A 17,101-nucleotide genomic window follows, 5' to 3' on the forward strand; every position below is an offset into this window, starting at 1 on the left:
CTCTTCTTTTGAATGGCACGCACAGCTAAGTCCCAGCTAGAGAGGTGGGGCACATGTCCATCAAAGCTGAGGCGGGGCTTCTAAAAAAACACCCGTCTGATCCGTTCCTACTACTTGGGCGTTTACCTGCTACCTGAGGCTGTGTGTGAAGGATTTGACGATATACGGCTGGGTGGTTTCAGTGTTTTCTTGTTAAGTATCTCAGCAGTAAACATACAGAAACAGTTTAACAAATATGCAGATCATCGGTTCATTCCATTAGAGGACAGTTCACATCGATGTGTGGCTCTACCTTTGGTCCAGTGTGTCTTAGAAAGCAAATGCTATTGATATTTATGTAATGTTTCCTAAAATATTTTTTAAAGGCTCGGAGCCTTCCTGGACAGTTTGCTTGCCAGAGATCTGACAGATTAGCTGTCAAGTTTGCCCACCCTAGCTATTGTGTTTCGAACAGTGGTTTCACCAGGTTGCTGAAAGGTGGAAGAAAAGCAGTGATTGGTTACCAGTTATAGTTAATTTAGCCTGGTGACAAACTAGTTTAGCTCGCTAAATACATGACATAAAATATATATCATCAAGGTGTACCTGAGATATCTGAACAGCGCCGTCTAGCGACACCATAGTAGTGCATAGTGAGTCTGAGACGGAGCTGAGAAGCTTCCAGTTGGCAGAAAGTGGAGGGTGTCTACCGCCCATGGTTCTCTGCATAACCATTTTAATCTGCTTCAAGGTTTCAACGATGGGGAAATTGTCTGATATTTTGGGATTTTGAAAACTGTACAGTTTCACTTTATCTTTTCTCCAGTCTGTGCTTAGTACACATATTACCACCTACCACCTACCAAGTGCAAACACAAAAGATATGAGAAGTCTATTAAAAGGATTTTGTTCATTCGAATTGTTCTTGAAATTGATCTTTTGTGTCAAATAGAAGTGTTCTTTTCTGTGGGTATGTGACAATAGAGAGCTTCTTCTCAAAATATGGATCTCCTATCTGTTAGCTATTTGATAGCATGAACATTCCTGGAGACATTGCTTTAATTTTTCAATGGAAAATGAGCTGATTTGCAAGTTAATATCAGTAACAACTTTCTGAGTAACATAATGCAGCAAGCTATGAAAGTTTATTTTAAATATTCTAAAACTGTTTTTAGTTATTTATTTGTAATGACTACAGTTCAGTCAATCAATCAATTAATCAATCAATCAAGCTGTATTTTGCATTGCACTTCTTTAAAATCAATATTGTCACAATACTACATATTGTGAAGTGTAGTATAGTGCATTTCTCAGAGAGAAAAACACTGAAAACCCAGGGCTTATTTGGAAATAAAAAAACTGACCCAGAAAAAAAGGCTGTCGAGAGATTCCTGGCAAACAGTGGCTCTGTTAAAATTGAGATAACACACAAAAATACATCAGTTCATTGCAACAGTGCTATCCTACAGTCAGTGTGGTGGAAAGGGAGTGGCATGGAGGCCTTTGACAGGGTGTGTTGATACTATTCATCTAAAAAGCTCCATTTGTCTTAAAATTACTCTTCTTTTTAAATTACTTTAGTGACATTTCCTGCCATTTACTGTAAAAGGGTACAATACAGCTCACTCAGTATTTACTTATATATTTATAAATATCATAGACGTTGCCCAACATCAATCAAATCTATGCTTACTTTGCTTTAGCTTCTTGATAGATTTTCTGTTCAAATTCTCAGAACATTTCTATTTACTTTTTTTTATGAATATTTCATTTACTTCATTTGCTGGATACCTCTGTTTTCCATTCTCATTTCAGTTAATTTGCCCTGATAAAGTGTTTGTTAATGTATATTCAGTATTACTCCATTTTGTGTCTGACAGGCCAGCACATAGCATGAGGAGGTAAGAGAGTGTTAATGAGACGGCCAGAGACAGATAACCCAGAGAAATGATAATTAGTATTCCGTAGTTTTGCCTCTTTCGTGGTTGTGAATACAGCATTAATTTAACTTAACGTTTGTGAACCGCAAGTAGTTCGAGTCAGTCTTGAGTCAGTTACCCACTTTCAACAAAGCCAGTGGTATAAATCAATCTCTCTGAGGTGTGTGTACACTGTATGCTGGTATACATTTCTTCTTTCTTAAACCTTTACTTCAGTACTTTAGTGCAACAACCACTTTTCTTCTCAGAATTGTTTCAGGGGTTTAGGTGTCCTCTGGGTCATGTAGATACAGAGATTCTATTTGTCACAGTAGAATATATATATATATATAATTGATGTGTTGGCTTTTCACCGTGAAAGCCATGACTGTATTTGACACATATAGATTACCTCCCACCCCATCCTCTCACTTGATCCCATAACTGGCTGGGATCCAAGTGGATTACTCTCATCTTGCCAATCTGCATGGTTACTGCTATCACATTGTGCATACAGTGAGATTCATGGGATGCCTGTCTTAGAGACAACACCATGATTTTATTTAAGAGCAACGAATTAGAATAACTGACCAAGTGGAGGTATAGCTTTGCAAACAAGTTCTCTGAAGTTTTGTTCCAAAACCATTCTTGATTAGTTAAGAATAATCTGAAACCCACTTCAATCACCCTCTGTATGATTGGTATAGACAGAAAAAAAATGTAGTCTGTATATGTGTATATGTGTGTATGGAGGAGGCAGTTCCACTCTGTATGCAGTGATTCAAGTATTGGCTGAGGAAAATTATCATGTCTGTAATCTCCTTACTCATTTGCTATTATATCAATTGCTTTGTATTGATATGTAGTTTATTTGTGAAGGCTGTTTTGGGCCTAATTTTTCTCTTATGTGTTTGTTGTGATTACAGTGTTATCATGGTAATACGTTATCATGGTAATAGTGGCTTCTTCCCATGTTGTTTTGACAGCACACAGACATCGTGCTGGTTCTTGCTGCATCTGAGGCGAATGGAAAAATACTGCTCATATTGCAGCTGTTGCACAAACAACACTATGACCCCAAGCTGCTTTGCAATATATGTTTGCTGCAGTTTAACCCATATTATCTAACTAGTGGTTATTGCTTCAGCTCACCAACCAGATCATACACAAAATCTTATGAAGGTGTTTGGTAGCATTTTTTGGTACCTGTCTACACAGCAATAAAACAAATTCAGTCCGAGATGGCAGACTTTGCCCCTTTGATTCAAATTAAACCCTAGAGGTAAAAAGTTGTTACTGCAAAGAAAGAAATGCTAATGGTTAATTTTGTATAATTCTTAGTGAAGCACAGTAAAAAACAAAAAACAAATCCCTGCTATTGGAAACCACGAAGACACCATTCCTAGCAACTGTCACTGAATTTCATAATTATATTCATCAAATAATATACAGCCAATTAAAAGAAAATATATGGTACATTTTATTACAGTGTTTAAATATTTGGTCACACATACACCTTTGGGATAATACGTAATCAAATAATATCAATATCATGGACTCAAAGAAAAGAGGAACATAAAACTGTATGATTACCAGAAAATGACAAAAAGTAGTACAAACACAAAACTATCATTAAATCATTAAAGTGGTATATTATATATACCACCATAAAAGCATATATATGTATATGCTTTTTTACACTACAGAGTGAAAAATCTACACTCAGAGTGAAAAAAAAACAATTAATTGTCTTCCATCTTTTCTCATTTTTAGGTTAAAAGAAGCAAAACATATAAAAAAGAAGCCAAACATGTTTAGGCATCACAATCAAAAGTGTCTTACGACGTCATTGGTGATCATCTGTGACTTCTAACCATTTAACCATTATAATTTACTTAGCAGTATAAAATGGTGTCCATAAATATTCAGTTGGGGAAAAGTGAGCATGGCATAAGGCATAAAGGCATATCTTTCATAAATATATGCATCCAGTCCCACTTTAAAGAGATGAAGTACATCTTCCTCTGGAAGGTTCATCCACATTCCCAGTGATGCAGCTGTGTCACAGCTCAATGGCATTCATGCTTCCCACACAGGAATATCAGAACCTGGATTAACATGAGGTTCGTTCACTGTGGAGGTATTTACACAATTCAACTGCATGCAAATTTGTCCACGTGGATGTGTGTACATGCACAAAAGATGAGTGAGCGACACAGGTATGAGAATACAGGTGTAGTCAGTGATAGGTATGAGACTGCATGTGATAGGTGAGCGATGAGTGCCAGAACAGAGGAAGATGAGCATGACTGTGGGTGACATTAGAATGTGAATGTGTCTGTGAAGCGGATTATTTTAGGCTTGAAGGGTTGTATCACAGATGGATCGCCATAGTTTCGAGTTCTGTATTTCTCCTTGGGGGTGTGACCATTGTGGTCTGCCCTTTCTAATGACAGATTCTGATTGGCTGCCATCTGGCTGCTGTTGTGTTGGTCAAGAGGGCTGCTTTTGCACAAAGTGTTATCACTGACTTGGGAAATCACTTTGGCAGTTGTGTTTTCAGTACTGTCATGCACTTCCTCTTCCTTCTGTGCCACCCAAGGAAACACCTCCTGGCCACCTGTCCTCTCCTGTCCATTATCCAGGTGACCAGGTGAGAATGACTCTATTGTAGTGGTGCTCAAGTTCAGGTGTTCAGAGGGCAGGGGTGAAGATGCACTCATGGAGATTTGAGAGTCAGAAGGCATAGGTGAGGATGCAGTATTGGCTGTTGTAGGTGGGCAGGGCAGAGGTGTGAGTGTACTGTTGGGGGTGAAAAGTTCAGAGGGCATGGATGACAGTACAGTATTTGTGGTGGTGAATTCTGGGGGCAGGAGATCAGGTGCAGTATTGGAGGTTTTTGATTCAGGAGGCAGGGGTGAAAGTAGAGTATTTGTGGTGAAGAGTTTAGAAGGCAGGGGTGAAAAATCAGTATTTGAGATTGTGGATTCAGGGGCCAGACATGAGGGTTTAGTTTTTGTGGTTGGGGATTCAAGGGGCAGGAGTGAGGGTGTATTACTCGAGGCTGTGGATTCAGTAGACAGGGGTGAGAGTACAGTATTTGGGGCTGTGGATTCAGGGGACAGGGGTAAGGGTACAGTATCTGAGGTTGTGGTTTCAGAGGGAAGGGGTGAGGGTGTGATATTGGGGGTGAAGAGTTTAGAGAGCAGGGGTGAGGAATCAGTCTTGGAGGTTGTGGATTCAGTGGGAAAGGGTGAAGGTGCAATATTTGGGGTTGGGGATTTAGGGAGCAGGGATGAGGATGCAATTTTTGGGTTTGGAGGTTCAGGGGGCAGGGGTGAGGAATCAGTGTTGGAGGTTGTGGATTCAGGAGGAGAGGGTGAAGGTGCAATATTTGGGGCTGGGGATTCAGGAGGCAGGGATGAGGATGCAACTTTTGGGGTTGGAGGTTCAGGGGGCAGGGGTGAGGAATCAGTGTTGGAGGTTGTGGATTCAGGGGGCAGGGATGAGGGTGCAATAGTTGGGATTGAGGGTTCGAGGGACAGGGGTAAGGGTGCAATTTTTGGGGTTTTGGATTCAGGTGGCAGGGGTGAGGGTGTTCCAGACACTGCTGCCTCCATGTAGTGAACCATGGGTTTGCCACTGATCGGTAACTGGAAAAGTCCGCCGTCAGAGCTGCTGCTCATGGACTCATGATCCAGTTCTGTAACCACTGCATTGCTGGTACGTGGAAGTGAATATCTGGGGAGGTATTTCTGAGGGTTATGGGAGAGGGCTGGGCTTGCCTGTGGGTTTGAAACACTTTCTGATTTGGGTTTGAGGTCTGACTGTACAATACAGCCTTTCTGGTCCTGTAGAGTTGGATAGTCTGGTCTGCTGCTGGTAGAGCAGGGTGGGCTTGACCTAGGCTGATATGCATGGGTGTGTGGGCCAGGTTTAGCTGTAGACTTAAAGTGGGGAACAGGTAATGCAGGCGTGGCTGGTGCTCCATGAGTCTCACACTCTGGTAACCCAGAGGAGGTGTGGCTGGGGCGAGGGCTGGGTGGTGGATCAGGACTGGCAGTCTCTGGCAGTGTCATTGGAGGGGGTTCCGGGGAGACCTGGGACAACATGGGAGGACAGGAGAGTGCACCCTGCTTGGGTTCAGCTGGTGGCCCGCACATTTCTTTGGGGGAGCTTGTGAATCCCACGTGCTGGATTGAACCCTGCCCTGTTTGCTGACCTTCAACCTGTTTCCATGAATCCTGACCTTTGACCTGTTGTCCTGATTTCTGACTTTTCACTTGTAGCCCTGAGCTGTGATCTTTCATCTTCTGTGCAAAATTGTGATTATTTTTCTTTAGCCCTGACATTGGATGTTTTACCTTCTTCTTTGAATCCTGACATTCTTTGCGATCTTTCGTTCCTGGAATAATTGTATTGACATCACTGTTTAAGTCTGTTTTTGGACAGATCAAGTGGCTGCCCTTGCGTACTGTCACTGATTCAAATTTATCAATCAGAGTAGATAAGATGTGACCTCTGCTAGGCTGCTTGGAACATCCTTGCTGCCTTTGCATGTGTTTGAACTCTTCCTTCTCCCTCCGCTCCAAAAGTGAAATCCTAGCCACCATCTTCTGAACTGAGGGCCTCCCAAAGACCTGGACTCTCTTTCTCCCACTTTGACTCTCTTGACTTGTATCACTGTGGTCCTCCACACCATCAGAGGGCGCCCTACCCTGATTACTCTTACCGTCCCGGGGCGACAGCACCCCCACCTCCCTCCTCCGGGTTTTCGGTGGTGGTGGGGTCTCCTTCATGAACTTGGCCTGGAGCAGCTGGAAGGCCGTGAGATGCCTTGTGCCATTCCCTGCTGCTGTTCTCCCTCCATCTTTACACACCTCTCCCACAGGCTTCGTTGGATTGTCAAGGAATTCGGTTAGGTACCACAGCAGACTTTCTAGAACCTCTCTGACGAGCAGGTGGGACGTCCGTGCCCATATTGCTCGCCTCAACATTCTGGGGTCCACAACACTTGCAGCCATGGCGACGTCTCTTTGAGAGCCTGGCATCTCTTGTCTGTGTGAAATAAAAGGTCTTGTCTTTGTACCTTGAGCAGCTCTACCACTCAAAGCTGAGTAATATATCTTAATCTGAAAGATACTAAGAAAGGAGGGGGGTGGGTGAGGGTTAATGGCAAAACACACAGGATGACGAAATGTAAACAGAACTCAGGGAGAACAAATCCTGTTATTTTCCTTTTTTTTACTTTATGGTGGATATTAATGTCTTTCTTTTTTTGGCCCAGATTATTTTCCCTAAAAGGGCCATACAGAGGTTATTGTAAGAGAAGGTGTGCACTATCTGAATGTGGAAACCCTGTTAGCGTGTCAGTGCAGGATCAGACAGAGTCAAAGAACAGCCAAGCTGAGGAGCCTGCTCACCACCTGCGTGTCTCAGAAAGAATTTGCCTCAGAAATTATTTGAAAACAGCTGCACGCTGTCAGAGTGAGCCTATCTTTATTAGATTAGCAAAACAGATTGTTTGTAACTATTATATTACCAAAGATATTGTGTATTTCTTTCTAAATGCTTTTAAACAGAATTTTCACAGCCAACTGAAATATATTAATGTTAGTATTGTGTGTGGGTTTGTTCACATTAAAACTCTACAGGGTTAGACCATTTTCTGGGGAGAGTGAAGCCATTATGTATTATATTACTGCCAGTTAACATTAAACCACTGATTCCCAACTAATGGAGTTGTAAATGGTCCCCAAAAACCACCAGTCCTGGCTCTTTGTGGGCCATTGGTTTGGGTGTAGAGGGGTATATTGTAGCTGTTATCCGTTCTTGTTTTAGAAATTAAGAGTACAAGATTATTAAAATTATTTCATGGTTTTGTAACCACTGTCAGACTACCACTGTGTATCTGATCCCCATACAAAGCCCAGAGTGCAGTTCCCCCCAACCCCCTTTCCTTCCTGGATTATTGTTGTTACTCTTTCTTTGAAAATAATTTTTGATCACTTGATGAAAAATGCTAAGCTGAGCTATTAACTCTTTGTATAAACTCTTTGTACACTACACTAGTTTGTGTCTGTGTGGAATTTGAAATTATACCTACTACTAAAATGAACTGATGTCATGCGTAACCTGAAGCAACACTGTGCATTCTGTAAAATGGGAGGCCAACTGGAGCAATGTTTTGACTAAAACTTAGAAATAATAACGCTTTAATAAGAAATAAGGACAGCTACCTGCACAGACTTTGAAGGTTCATTTGAAGGTCAGAGAAAATTGACCTGCAGAGTGTTTTCAAATGCAGTGCATATGCATTAGTCCTAATTTCAAGAGACGGAATGTCAGGTATTTATGTCGGAATGTGAGCATTGTGGAAGGAGAATGGTTATTTCTCTGCTGTAAAACTGATCATTTGGTTTACAATATGCACATCTACTAAACTGCATGGAATAAAATCTGAGTGTAATATTTTAAATGAAGCTATCCAATGAATCCCCTGCATCATTGTACAAAATGTGACTTGAGGCTCATTTGCCAGATATGTTTGAGAAGAGGCACCAATCACAACTGAGCGTGTTCTATGATGTATACGTTTATTAGATGATTATGTTCAGCGTGTAATTTTGTGCAAATGAAAGCTGAGAGGATTGAAATCACCAGCAGGTGTCAGAGTAGTTTCAGAAAACATACTCCTGTCAAAACGTCTTTATTGTCTTCAGCAAATTAATTTGCAAAAACATAACTTTGAGATAATGACATCTGATGTATGTGATACCATTGTTTTCTACTTTACACAGCTATGACTGAAGAAGAGTGCATTTGAGGACCAAGGAAACATCATATCTAATAGAGCAGAGGAAATCGTGTATATATTAATTTTGGAATTTTCATTAAAAGGGGCACAGTAGCACTTAAATATAGCATGTAGTTAGCATACAGATGAGTGGCTACCAAAGAGAAAGGGATTGTGGGTACAGTTATGATGTCAGAGAGAGAGGGATAGGAGACACAGGGGTAGCATGGGAGTGGGGAGCAGCCCTGGCATTGTGTGCATTTCCTCTGACGCCCAGAAAGGTGACATTACTTCTCTGCAGCTTTGTGGAGCTTGCTCCCGAGCTCCTCCAGACGCTCCCGCTTCTCCAGGTTCTGGTAGAGCGCCGCAGGAACCTTGTTCAACCCGTAAAGCAGGCCGTACAGGCATCCAGCGATCAGCCCGGTGGCACAGCTCTCACCTGCACCACAGAGGCAGGCCAGCCCATTTACATTTACATTTATTCATTTGCCAGACACTTTTATCCAAAGCCATACAGAGAGTCACAATATTAGAAGTGCTGCATGACCAAGTTTCAATAATTGGCCAGACTAGGTACATGCTAGCTGCTAGAGACAGAAGTACATTAAGCCATTAATTTTTTTTAAAGGAAAAAAGAGTTTAGGAGATAAGAAATTGCTTTAGGTGGTAGTGATTCAGGTGATCAGGTGAGTGTGGAAGAGGTGTGTCTTCAGCACACGAATACAGGGCCAATGCACATGATCAAAAATACAGTATGGCTGGGGAGGGTTCATGTGTGTGTGTGTGTGTGTACGTGTGTGTGTGCATGAGAGAAATACAGCACTGTGCATGGATCTCCATACTGTGAGGTTACTGTATGCTGTAAATACTCACCTCCGTGGAACATGGCCCGCTTGCACAGCTCAGTCCAGTCTGACCCCGAGGCCAGGAGTGCATCGTAGGCAATCATGGGTGCGTCATGCCCTTTCCGCCCAGGCCGCCCCTCTGAGCTCCAGCGCTTGTACATCTGTGTGGGATGAGGACAGTGGGAATGGATAGATATCAGTAGATATCAGTTAGATTAATCAGTACATAAATGTCCATCCATTCACATCCATATTGGAAAATAATTGCACGCATTTGTTCACATACACAAAATGTATAGTCCCATATTAGACATAATCATTACCTCACAGAAAGTGAAAAAGCACCATTCTAAAGCAGTGTTGCCCAGGGTTTCTTTAATTTCCCTTAACCTGTCCTGTGTCTTTTTTCATCTTATTATCATATTATCTGAGGAGAATATCATCTTTCAAACTTCACATCCAAGTGTTGAATTCAGGAAATTGTCAGCAGAAGGTACCTGTGATTTAGCTCTAATAGATTAGTGGAGACCATTTATCTACATATTGTAGCTACACAGTATATGTTATAACAAATTGAGCCAATGTTCTGTACTCCTCTTATGTAGCAGATGTTTTTTTTTAACAAAAGCAATAGAATGACTTTTTTCATTGCATCCATGCTAAGGTTATATATTTTATGACTGCTGCTACTAAGAATAATGGTAGTTGTAGTACTAGAATAATTATTTAAAATTGTGATGCTAATACAAGTAAGGTTAAGTACAGAAGTAAAAAATCCATGAGTTTCCAATCCTCACTGTATGCAATATTGCAGGATTTTTACAGGTTGCAATGTAACAGTAAGCAACAAGTTATATGCATGCCTGCATGAAGTGGCAGATTATAGGGATACAAAAGAAAATATTTCCTCCAAATGTTCGGCATCTGACACTTTGATGTGAGAGAAATATAGAGTGTAGAAAAGGAGATACATATGTCGTAGTATTACTGCAATGTGGACTGCTAAAGGTGGGAATGTGGAGTGACAAGCAAGTTAGAAGCAGGCATACAAGTCTGGCGTGTATTTTGCTGATGGTGGTATGTTATTTATTTAAATAACTGAATTTTTCCCTTTTCACTGCTAACTTTGAAGTCACCAGTTGTACATTAGGCTCCTCCCACTTTGGCATCATCTGCATTTGTGTCAAAGCCCTGGAGTGTAGCGAATGCTATCCTCTGATAATCACACATGCCAACCATAACTATTTTTCACACTACAAGTCCCACAATACACCAGGAGAACAAACCTTGCCCTACCCCTTTTGAAAAAAGCCAGTTGCTACAGACCTACACTCAGTGATTTGCACAGCTGAGACTCAGACTCAGGTCTGATCTGTGCGACTCTGTGTGACATAATATCCTTACCTGAGTGAAATATTAAATTGATAGAGAAGATGTCTTTTATCCTCATGCTTACTGGCTTTAGAGGTTTGGACAAAAAGTGTGAAAGACCACATCTCTCATACCACAGTCTTAGCGCTCGTTTCTGATTTGGAAACACTATTATGTATTGTTCTTGAAAAGTCATTGTGAAAAGTGCATTACCCACTGTAAGACCTAATTAAAAACTGAGTCACAAGGCAAAGGCCAGTTTACGCGACAAAGACCATTTGATATGAATGGTACCCTTTCACCTTGCCCATTACCGCAAGGTGTTCTTAGGTGGATTGTGTATCTGTATGTGCATGAGTGTTCATATGTGTGACTATGTGTCTAACCTTGTCTGTCTCCTCAGGGTCATAGCGGTCAGGAAACAGGGGTTTGTTCTGGTCATCCTCTTCAATGCCTCTCTCCTCCAGATACATTTGCCACTTTGCTTCAAAGTAAAACCACTTCTCCTGGTATTCTAGAGAGTAGAGACACCCATACACTCAATTTAAACACAGTGCATATACACAAACACACATACACGTGTGACCTGTCATGTGACAACCCTGAATTCTCCCTTCAACTTTCTAACCCCCAGAATCCTGTCCCACCTGCCATGTGCCGAATGGTTTTCTTGCAGTACTCCTCTGCCTTTGGAATGACCTTCATGAGGTCACGACCCCAGCGCACCAGTGGCTTGCCCTGCACTGCATAGGAGGCAAAGAGCGCCGCGCACAGAGAGCCCAGGAACCCTGTGGGACAGTAATATACTGCAGTTAATATCACAACCGTTCTGCAGATGGATCTCTGCACCAGTGGGGTGTGAGGGGGAGATTTTTTTGTGAGAGAGACAGTTGTGTTGTGAGTGTAACATGGTCCACGTGTTATTACTTATCAGAGGGTGACAATGTGGTGTAGTGGTAAGGAGCAGGACTCGTAACTGAAAGTTTCCTGGTTTGATTTCCCACTGGGGCACTGCTGCTGTAGCCCTAGGCCAGGTACTCAAACTAGAATTGCCTCAGTAAATATCCTGCTGTATAAATGGATAACATGTAAAAACTGTGACCTGTGTAAATTACTCAGGGTAAGAGTTTCTGCTAAATGCCAATAATGTAATGTGATGTATTACAGGTGGGGATCATACCTATGGGGTGGTTGTGAGTCATACGGCCTGTCTCGATGCTCACTTCCACCAGGTTGTCCAGCCTCTCTGGCTGCCAGTACCGCATCCCCACACACACGGCCTTGGTGGCTGCCCCAAACCCAGACCCTAGAGGCAGGGACCACAAATGGTTCAAATATACACAGACGCTGGAGACAAGAATCACAAAGAGGAAACACACAGACGCTGCAGACAGCAGCATGCAGAGAGCGCACACAGGAGCTAGCAGTGAGGAAATAAACACAGGTCATAGATAGAAACATCAGGCAGCCAAGATACACACAGATCACACATGCTCACAAATCCTGGAGAATCAAACAGAATCACAAAAAGACCCACCAACAGGAAATACACACGGGAGTAGAGCAAAAACAGTGAGACACATTGAGGGTCAAAGGCATTTAAAGTCATCTGCTGTATCCATGGAGATAGTTAATACACACATGCACACACAGACACCTGAGGGCATGTAAATATATACACATAGTTGGAATAGAAAAGAGTAAATAAACACACTTTAAGACAGAGGGAGATAAATACCCTCACACACTCCGGGAAATGGAACACAGACAGGTAAAACGCAATTATAATAATTATGAATACTTATCATTAAATAATATCTGTTTCTACAGTTATAATATCTTGAATTATTATATTAATTTTGTATTAATCATTATTTAAAAAAATATAAGGAGACATTTAGGGTCCAGCAGCCTAGGTGGTGAACTCTGACCTTTCTCGTTGAAGGGCGTGTGCCATGCCAGCAGGAAGTTATTGGGTTTGAGGTGCGCGCAGCCCTCCACGGTGCTGGGATCTGGTGCACGGCCTTGCAGCAAGGTCATGGCCTCCACGTACAGCCGCACAAGCTCCCTGTAAAGGTCCTCCAGACACCAGAAGTCTAAAGGAGGAAAAACTCCCAATTAAACAGACATTCCTCATACATTTCCTCTTACCTGCCACATGCGAGGGCCTTAGTGAATTTGAAATTCTGCCTACAGCATACTGAAACAAAGCTGAATTTCTGTAAAAAAATTACAGAAATGATCATTGCAAAATTGCCAAATTATTGAAAAAAAAACTTCTCTGATTATAGACTGTTTTATACAATGACTAAATGAGAAATTATTTTGGCCTCCAGATGTTATCCCAGAATAGTGGAGGGTACAACAGCTTGTGCTTAGCACTGTTTTTTTGTCATTATTTATTTTTTGTCATTTGGATTATGTGGTGTTGAGGCCTAGTGCCACTGACCTCACTGTGTATAAGCCTGTGGTCACCCAAGACCTAGAGAGCAAAGCTTCTGCAGTTTCACTGCTGGTACTTGTACAATTGCTCCCCTTAGACTAGACCTGCCAATCAGTCTGATTATGTCTATTCACTGCCTGACCATTGCTGTGATGTCCCTTATGAAATTAAATGACCAAGATCCTTAAAACAACAAAAACTCAACAAGAGCTTTTTTAACTTAAGGGTAAAAACTGGAAGCAAGGCAGAATGGGGCTCTCTGTTTCCATTATAGAGCAGGCCTCTAAAGGCTACACACTGTATCTTTATAATATTTCTTTTATTAAATCATGACCAGATTCATCTTTTCCAAAGAGTTTATGTGCTGTTCATGAAAAACATATACAGTGAATGAAATTCTGACTTAGCAATAATACCACATTCGTGAGTATTTTAGAACACCACAGCTCTGCACTCTAGAACAGAATATTTGTCATACAGTCATTGGCAGTATGTACATTAATTTTAGGTGGTTCAGAGAAATACAGGATAGTAGAAGTAATTCAAGGTGTTTATCATACTTTCACTGTCACACTCACAGACAGCAGTATTGGTAGACACGCACACACGCACACACACACATACAGCAGTATCAGCAGACATTCAGATCCTTTTCTCGGGATGTTTGCCATTCCTCAGATGAGCGGTAACACTTGAGGCTAAGTTTAGCTGGAGCCAGCAGCGGACAGTCGGGCTGCTGAGGCTCAGGACATTAGGAGGTGCTGCGGGAGCTGTGTATGTGCTCCTGCCCCAAAGACTGATGGGGATCACAGCTGTAATTTAGGAATAGGAGGCATTAAACGGGGTGTGAATCAAGGGGCAGGGCAGTGGGGGATAGTTAAGTATGTGATACATATCTAACAGATGGTGATAGTTGCCGTGTCCGTAATGAGTTTTTTGATATGGTACAATCCATACGCAAAATTGGCAACAAATCCCACATAGCACACTTGTGCTTGTATATTTAGCGACCTAATCCCCAGAAAGAAGTATGGAAACATTCCTCAGAGTGGCACAGGAACTGCTGAGCCATATGCAATATTTTATAGAGAGCATTCTATGCAAACAAACCCAAATCATTGGTCCAAACTAGGATGGTTATCAAATTATGTAGTGCAATGAGACTATATGGATGTATTTGTTTGAATAGCATACACTTGATTGCGTACTGAATCCCCAGCCAGCGATATATAGGGAGGATGATGATGTCTCTGTTGTTTTGAGTGGGTGATTCATTGTGAGTTTCCAGTGAACGATTGTGATGGAACGTGGGTAAGCCGTGCCCTAATCCCAGTGGTTGTCATCGCCCCTTTTAGGAAGGCTGCTGGCTTTGAGCACACTCAAGACCAGAGTACAGTTTGGCCCCTCCAATTGGATCCTCACTCCTGGCCCTGTTCTGGGTCTCGGTTTTTCAAGTGCGCTATTTTAGACCCCTTTGTTTGTGGTAACTCTGCACCAAAAACAAAACAGGGCTCGCATTCCCTTTGTGCATTTACTGCAGCAAGGAATATTAGCACAAGGCCGCAATGGCATCCTCTGTGTGTATTTATGGAAGGAGGGAAGATTAAAGTGCATTGATAAAGATAAGAGGATTTCCTCATGAGCCAGTATCAGTTCCCCACCGCATTTTCCCCAGGTCTGCTCTGGTCTCACTTTTCTGCTCTGAGAGGTTATGAATTTGAGACGACTAACCCCATGTGAGTGTGGACTTACACAGTCTTAGTGAATACTACAGCTTAATGCTGTATTTGACCCAAGAGTGGAGAGTGTTTTTATGCTGTCTCAGAATGCTGGAGATACAGAATGGCAGAAGTTCAAGAGCGCTGTCTACCTCTAGAGTATAAAAGAAGTTTCTGGATTTAAGGCTTACAAAATCTCCCGTAAGGCCTTTCTGGACTGGTGCCTGAACACATTCTGGAATTTCAGTAGTATAAAAGTCAGTCTTGTTGTTTGTGAGCTTTCTCACGCTGGCAGCCAAACTCCCTTCAGACACCAGCGTCTAGAAAGCTGTATTAACGTGTTATAAACACTTGCAAGGGTGCTGTATTCAGAATTTCTGTGTGCGGTCCTCAGCTCGTCTGTCCTCACCTGTGATGAGTGCCTCTGCAGTGGTCATGTGCATCAGGGTCGCATCGCTCAGAGGCCACTTTTCTGGGTCCAGCTTAAGGCCCTCCAGCCCCCCCAGAGCGGCCAGCTCCTCCTGAATCTTCCTGCCCGAAGTGCAGCTCTCCCAGTGACCTTGACGGTATCCGAGTGCATCGCCCACGCCGCCCAGAACCATGGCAGCCTGAAACTTCTCCATCGGGTCCTCCAACAGTCCTATTCACGTGGCAACACGCTCCTGCACTCTGCTACACCTTCTCACACCCGCACACACCTTGATGCAGACGCGTACGCCCCGCTACACCCCCTGGCTCATGTCTTTGAGGCTCAAACCTGTCTGTGGTCTCGGTCTTGTGTATTGTCTGACCCTTTGCACTGTTCACATTGGACTGTAACTCCCCCCTGATCCCAGAGCCCCTCCCCACCCCCAGCATGTCTGTCTGCCTCCATCCCTCTCTCCCAGCTTGTCTTTATCAGTGTGTTCTTTGTGTGTGGCTGCGCTGGTATCAGGTATCTCCTAAAATGGCAATCCCCACTGGCCCAGCGGTGGCAGGAAAACTGTCAGCTGGCATTGAACGCTGTACACTCCTCCTACTGGGATGGATGAGAACGGGCCATTAGCCTACCTCGCTGTAACCCCTCACCTCGCCCCACTGCCCAAGGACACACACCTTTGCTCCATCCTCTTCTGTTATAGAGAGATGTCACATGACCCTACCTGTTTGTTGTAGCTTTTGAAAGTCTACAGCAGCTCAATCCTTACACATGCTGTAAGAATACAGTTTACAATGTGTGTGATTTTACAATGTAGAACTAAGGGAAAGTATACATTACTATTTATAGGAATCACAAGCGCAAGCAACCAACAGTACTAATTAATGATACCCACACACAGTTGTAATTCCTAAGTGAGAACAGGTTTTATTGTGAAGAACAGCAAACAAAAATGTTTCCAACATCTAGGTCTGTTAGATGAAGTGCAGCCATGCAATAGCTGTATATACGTATCTATGGTGACACATGTTTGGTAACTGAAGCAACAGAATAAACAATGAGGATGATGATGATGATGATGATGATGATGATAGTGGATTACATTTATAGAGCACCTTTCAGCCTGTCAAGGTTCTCAAAGCACATTACAGTGGGGGGACGACGACAACTCACCTCAACCACCACTATTGTGTAGCACCGACCGGGGTGATGCATGGCAGCCATTCTGTGCCAGAATGTTCACCACACATCAGGTGAGGTGGAGAGGGAGGGAATTATTTAGCCAATTACATATGGGGGATTATTAAATTGCTAGAGTGCGGAAGCCTGTTTTGGAATTTAGCCAGGGCCCCGGAGAAGGGGATATTAATAATATAAAAAGACCAGTTGGAGGACCAACACATGATTATGCACATATGTGTGTACTATAAAATCATGCAAAAATATTCCATAAAGCACAAAATATATAACAGCATCTCCAGAAAGTAACATTTCATACATCTCATGATACAGTAAACTGGTATGGTTGTCATAATAATTGATTAGTTTGTCTCTTAGCTTGCAAGGTATAATCCAAGGGTGCTCTTTGGATACCTTTTTTAGAGGTCAGAAT

The 17,101-nt window shown here is 42.5% G+C and overlaps 1 protein-coding gene across 1 annotated transcript; it reads right to left on the reverse strand.

The window, feature by feature from the left end:
* Positions 1-8,762: 8,762 nt before the first annotated feature.
* adprhl1 (ADP-ribosylhydrolase like 1) lies at positions 8,763-15,831 on the reverse strand. Its single transcript, XM_036541280.1, has 7 exons — positions 15,481-15,831; positions 12,842-13,006; positions 12,091-12,216; positions 11,558-11,698; positions 11,297-11,424; positions 9,568-9,700; positions 8,763-9,133 (listed from the first exon to the last, which is right to left on the reverse strand). Exons 1-7 carry the CDS (start codon positions 15,692-15,694, stop codon positions 8,982-8,984), a joined length of 1,059 nt encoding a protein of 352 aa, XP_036397173.1. The 5' UTR covers positions 15,695-15,831; the 3' UTR covers positions 8,763-8,981.
* Between the last annotated feature and the right edge of the window lie 1,270 nt (positions 15,832-17,101).

The sequence above is a fragment of the Megalops cyprinoides genome, chromosome 11, assembly GCF_013368585.1.
Source record: "Megalops cyprinoides isolate fMegCyp1 chromosome 11, fMegCyp1.pri, whole genome shotgun sequence".
NCBI classification, from domain to species: Eukaryota; Metazoa; Chordata; class Actinopteri; order Elopiformes; family Megalopidae; genus Megalops; species Megalops cyprinoides.